The following is a 6,076-nucleotide window of genomic DNA, read 5'->3' as shown; positions in this document are numbered from 1 at the left end:
ATAAAAGAAATGGAAAATATTTTTTTGACACCCATTTTTCCTTTGCTCCAGATTATAACTTCTTTTAAGTGTTGAAACACTTATGTGATAAGGGTATTTTTGTAAAATAATAAAGTTTAAAATGGATGTCATTTAGAGCATTGGGTGTCAAATAATCAATATTCAACAAAATTTTTATAAATTAACTTAGGTATAACCTAATTTTAACTTATATCGTAGGAATTTAACGAAAAATTCATCCAGATACCTATACTGACTTAAGGTATGAAATTGGCACTGGGATTCAGATTCTAGAAAACAGACTATTGTTTTAGTTGAGTATTGGTCATGTCACACCAGTAAGAGTTTAAATTTTGAGACCTGAGTACAAATCAGTTCTAACAGAACTACCAAACAAACTTAGCAAGCAAGATGGTTACTGGTTCGGCCAGATAACTTGGTTTCTCCAATAACTACATGCAGACTCCAGGGTCATTTTTATAGTCCATGTTTAAATTTCAGTCAGAATAACTCTACTTTTACTCCCAAAGTAACAATTTTTTTTGTTTAATTTTGTTCATAAAGATTAAACAAGTGTTTCATAAAAGTTGACAAAATACTACGCAGCCAGTTTAGGACCTCTCATGATGATAAGATTAATATTTTCCAACTCCTCTAGGCGCGGCTCTGTTAGCTGATGCAACGAGGATTCAATTCTTAAAGAATTTTGTTATGTTTGTTTCCTGCATTTTTCTTTATTTCCACGTCGTTATTCCTTTTTCCAAAGTTAGTACAAAATTAACATAATTTCCTATGGCACGGATCACATGGTAACCTAGATCCTCCCATAGAAGCACGACTACACCCTAAGTATACCTTTCATACTATACCATATATCTTCAGAATACCAATTTACTACCTGGATCTATATGGCAGAATAGTGTTTATACAATGCTACAGATAGAAAAGTAACTTAAATTCATTCAAACAGGAACCGTACAAATTACAATATAGAGTTGACAAAAGTGTGAACGGAGGAAGCAGAAAACCCTCCAGCGCAGCCCAGCACTTGGTAGATTGGCAGAAGAAAAATTGTTGTAAGAGATACTGGAGACTGAGCCTAGCATGAAACAGCTGTATTACAAATTAAACCATTGCATCAAATTTCAAGGCTCAGATTAGTATAACATCGAATTATTCTTTTACATTTTCAGCTCAAGGACTTCTAATCATGTATAATCCAATTTGGATTAACAACTATATAAAGGAATAGAGAAATCACTTCAGTTTAATGTAAGACCCTTCTAGGGACCTGGACCCATTGCACCTGCCCTTGCTCTTAACATTTCAGTCCTCTTGCTTCTCTCCATCACTTCCACCAACCATTCTGCACTTTCCCTAATCCCCATCCTGCAATATTTTAAAAGAAAATCTCTTTAGTTAAAATGAACACAGAAGCGAGTACAAATTGCTTATATGACAAGCATCTAAACAATATGGATGAGGATCCAAACACAAGATAAGTGTATGTTCTTCAGTATATGCCTAAAAGTTATTTTCACTTTGAAGACAACGCCCTAGAACATGTACTTGAGATATCTCAATCTTTATTGAAATGATAATGTTTAGTCTTAGATTATGCATTAGAAAGTCGATGCAACTACTTGCCCATCATACGCTGACACAGCTTCAAACATGTAAACTCTTTCATCCAACTTCTTCAAATCCAGATATCGAGCAAGCTCTTCAGCTGATACTGCTTCAGGAAGATCCTGCAATCACAAGAATGTCAAGCAAGCAGCCATCATGGTTACAAAGAGGAGGAAGACAATGAATGAGGAAACAATATGGTGAAACCTCAAATGATGGATGAGATAGAATACAATAGTGCTATATTACTCCATGAATTTCCACTAAGCCTAAGAGGGAAAGTTGACTTGCATGTCAGAAAAAAGAAGGTTACCAGGGAGCTTCAAAATGCTATATAAATATAGGATAACAGAATAGCCACAATCACCTGCTTGTTCGCTAATATCAAAAGAGGGGCTCCTTGAAGATCCTCATGCCGAAGAACCTTTTCTGGAAAACCAGTTATTAAAATCATCAGTGTACGACATGTTTTCATCATATCTAGTATTATCACAATAGCAGGCCAGAACCTTAAAGTTTTGATGTAGTCATCAACGAACACTAAAATCAAATATCACTAACCAAGAGCTGATTTTGCATCTTCAAATCGTAAGGAAGAAGCAGCATCAACAACAAATATTACAGCATGTGCCTCTTCATAATATTTCTCCCAGATTGAGCGAAGACCAGGCTGACAAGAGGGGATCATATGTTATTACATATTTATACACTTACTCTTCCCATCAACACACAAACAATGATATAAAAGGGAATAAAATTAGCAGAAAAAGAACAGTATAAAAGGGTGATACATTCAATTCCTGCTAGCATACGTAGGATTGCTAAAAACATTTGACTGAACTAAATTGATATTGAACTGAATTGTTTTGAAAGAAAACTGACTTGAATTTTCGTTTTAGTTTAATTTTTAAAAATTGAATTGCTCAATAATAAATTTAATTTCAACTTATGAAATATGAACATATGTTTTAAGACAAGATGTTCATTAAGAATAGTTCAAACAATGTTCAGTTAACTCAAACTGTAATGTAGTTAGCTCAATTAATCTAAACAATTTTACTCTTTAGTTCAATTTTGTCGAACCATTTTAAAGTTCAGTTTAGTTTTACAATAGTTCACCTCAGTTTATGTATTTTTCCCACCCCTAGGCATACAAGCTTACAAATAAAAATGAAGAGCTGAACCAGTTGTCTTTGCATATAAGATCAATTTTTATATTACTAAATATTCTTCAGCATTACCAAATTCAACAAATGTACTCAAGCTTTAGACAAGAAGAGGACAAAATTGATGGTCCAAATTGCATGGTTCTCACATATAGCCTTTTAATAAAGTAGTAGTTGCTAAGAATGAAAATAGTGAACATTAACTTTAGAAAAAATTATTAAACCAGCTAGACTAAAAGAGATATGGCATTCCCAAAGAGAAATTCGAAAAGCAACACACTATCTTGTTAATTCACTAATCACATCTTAAAAAAACATAAAGAAGCAAAACAAAATTACCCTCCTCGAACTATGTAGATGGTTATAATTTTAGGTATTGAACTTCTAGAATGGAAGATTTTTAAACAATCAGCTCTTAGGCAGCACCAACAAATCTAAAAAGCACATTTATAGGACTTAAATAGATAAATTTGCCTATTTATTTCCATACCTGACCTCCTAGGTCCCAGAACACAAGTTTACTGTTTGCCACTTCAATGCGACCAATATTCAATCCGACAGTAGGAATAATTCGATCATGAGGAATGCCTTCAATATTTGAGTAGACTGACTTCATCTTCTCCAGCAAAGTCTAAATTTAACCGTTATACAGCAATTCAGAGCAGCATAGCAAAGTTCAGAAATTTGCTAAAAATATGGCACTTGACAGAGGATTTACCGTTTTCCCAGCCTTGTCAATGCCCAGAATGAGAACATGAAGCTCCATCTTGCTGAACAGGTACTTCCATAGTCCATAAAACAAAGAAAACATCCTTGTAACGTTTAAGCTAGATTAACCTTCGAGAATAGAAGAATATACAGTTCATGCCATGTTATTGGATAGCTCTTCTACTCATCATCACTTCACAATGTCATAAACATTCAGGAATCCTCTGCAAGCAAAAGAAGTAAGATACCTTGAACAAGCACGACTCTGATCAGATATCACACATAAAAAAGAGAGAGATATTGTTGAATTTTACGATAATTCCTTTAAGAGTCACGGCAACAATTATTTTTAATTGATTGATCGGATATTTTTTTTACTCTAATAGTAGACAGAAATTGAACTCCTCAGAAAATTCCAATATTCGATTCGGCAGTGTAGAAACCTGTTTTAACAACACAGACAAAAAAAAACAAGTGTTTTTTGTTTTTCTTAACTTCCAATTAAACAATTTCTCGATTGCAAGTGCATTGCCGTTTCTAATTAGACGCTTATGAATGACGCTTCACTAGATCTTAGGCTCTTAGCATCACTTCATTCATAACCTACCTACACCTACATGCACGATTAACTTACTTATTTATATGATACTCAAATTTCAAGAAAGCTCAGATAGTAACAAAACTGTGAAAATCACAATCCATCGGAACCACCGCATGGATGTGATTCGATAGAATGAATTCATTTGTAACAGATCCGGAAATTGAAGAAGGAAGAAAAAGAGGAGAGTTTGTGTGGTTGAAAAGATTTACCGGCGACGGCGATGAGCTGCGACAGACGGTAGCAGAAGAAAGATCCGATGACGGTGGAATCGGATCAAGAGTGATCGATGCGGTTTCTCAAAGCTGTGTTTCGCGCAGGCCGCAAGAACTAAAGAAGTGAGGATAAAAGTAAAATGTAATAATAAAAGAATAAAGAAAGAAAGAAAATAATTTTTTATTATTAAATTTATAAATATTTTTACTCAAAATTTATCTTAGTTATGATAATCAAATATAAGTTTTACCCCAAATGTTTTAACAACAACTTTTATCAATTAACAATACTTCGTTAACACATGGAATCACTAACAAATATTTCAACAACATTACATTAGTTAGAAAAGGATTTTACATTCATTAGCAACTTCTTACTAATATTGTTTCTTTTGTCCAAAATATTTTACATAACTGTTATTACCTATACAAAACCAAAATAACTACACTCATTAACAAAAAACACATTAATGACATAACAGTTAGTTCTTTCTCCAAAAAAAATATAACATACAAACAACTACAAATAAAGGTTTCATTCAAGACAAAAAAAAAAAAAAAAAGCAAATTTTTTTTCCTTCCTCAATAATTTTCTTTTACAACTTATTTTTTTTATAAAAATTTTCATGTTAGGTATTACTATGCAACTTGACATCTTAGTTAGGCTGACACCTCAAGTAATACAAAATATGAGGGAACTAGATCAAATCTCATATATGTTAACAAAAATGATATAAAGGTAAATTATACATATTGATAAAGAATTCTAAGAACAAATTAGATGGAAGTCTATTATAATCAACTTATTAGCGCACACATATGATTAATCTTAAATCTGATTTTCTTATAATAATTAAGACAAATATTACATCGATTAAAACTTAACGATTTCTTTTGTGACAATTATTTTAAATTACTTTTCTTCTCCATACTCATTTCATTTTAAAGAAAGTAAAATTCGGTGTGTAATAAGTCCACACATAAAAAAATCTAACAAACCTATCTAGATACAGAATATAAACATTATTTTTTGTTTTATTTCTCAATAAAAAATAAATTAAAGTTTAATAATTATACAGTAACTTGTACTTTTTTTTAACAAAAAAAAAATCGTTTCGATTATTCACGAAATAAAATTGACATTAAAAGTCTATTTGTTATCACGAAATTTGGAAGTTAAATAATTTGAAAAGTAACGTAAAACGAATATTTATTTATTAAGTAAATGGCCTATTTTTTATTTTTTTCCCAACATTTAAATTGATATATATATATAGAGAGAGAGAGAGAGAGATTATTAAAAAAATTGGTAACAACAAATTTAAGTTCTGCATTTAATAAAGTAGTCTGTTCGAAGAATTTGAGAATTAATTAATATTATAGTGAAATTGTTAGTATTAAAAAATAATTTTTGGTTTTAATAGTGAAATATACGTTTAAATTTAAATTTTAAATACAATTTTATATATTAAAAAAATTAATTTACCTTCACCCTTTTATTTCTGTGGGAAAAAATTCAACCTCATTTCTAATTCATTATATATATATATATATATATATATAAATTTATCTGAATATGATTTAAATTGCATAAACTAATCACTTTATAATTATTATTCTTTAAATTTAATCTATATTTATTTTAATAAATATAAAAACATATTAATAATTTATTATATAATATAATTAAGTTTAATTTTTTTCAATCACATTAATCATATCTATTATAAATATTTTATTTAATTCCTTTTATTTTTAAT

General features: G+C 30.4%; 1 protein-coding gene across 2 annotated transcripts; it reads right to left on the bottom strand.

Annotated features, from left to right (window-relative positions):
* Window positions 1-940: 940 nt before the first annotated feature.
* GB1 (GTP-binding protein 1) lies at window positions 941-4,619 on the bottom strand. Of its 2 annotated transcripts, XM_068640331.2 has the most exons (8): window positions 4,314-4,619; window positions 3,514-3,727; window positions 3,286-3,426; window positions 2,191-2,299; window positions 1,997-2,058; window positions 1,648-1,751; window positions 1,262-1,389; window positions 941-1,113 (listed from the first exon to the last, which is right to left on the bottom strand). In XM_068640331.2, exons 2-7 carry the CDS (start codon window positions 3,604-3,606, stop codon window positions 1,284-1,286), a joined length of 615 nt encoding a protein of 204 aa, XP_068496432.1. In that variant the 5' UTR covers window positions 3,607-3,727; window positions 4,314-4,619; the 3' UTR covers window positions 941-1,113; window positions 1,262-1,283. The 2 variants fall into 2 exon arrangements, with proteins under 2 accessions (XP_068496432.1, XP_068496431.1); XM_068640330.2 differs by having other exon boundaries at window positions 941-1,389.
* Between the last annotated feature and the right edge of the window lie 1,457 nt (window positions 4,620-6,076).

The sequence above is a fragment of the Phaseolus vulgaris genome, chromosome 6 (genome assembly GCF_051622355.1).
Source record: "Phaseolus vulgaris cultivar YP4 chromosome 6, ASM5162235v1, whole genome shotgun sequence".
In the NCBI taxonomy this organism is placed as follows: domain Eukaryota; kingdom Viridiplantae; phylum Streptophyta; class Magnoliopsida; order Fabales; family Fabaceae; genus Phaseolus; species Phaseolus vulgaris.
Note: the sequence above shows the minus strand (reverse complement) of the source record. Positions and strands in the feature narration are given on the sequence as shown.

Bases quoted from the DNA above. Each gene is read 5' to 3' on its own strand.
- GB1 (XM_068640330.2), bottom strand. From the start codon at position 3,606: ATGTTTTCTTTGTTTTATGGACTATGGAAGTACCTGTTCAGCAAGATG. The intron at 3,427-3,513 runs GTAAATCCTCTG...GGTTAAATTTAG, and splicing joins TTGACAAGGCTGGGAAAACG to ACTTTGCTGGAGAAGATGAA. The intron at 1,752-1,996 runs GTGATTGTGGCT...TTGTGATTGCAG, and splicing joins TGATATTAGCGAACAAGCAG to GATCTTCCTGAAGCAGTATC.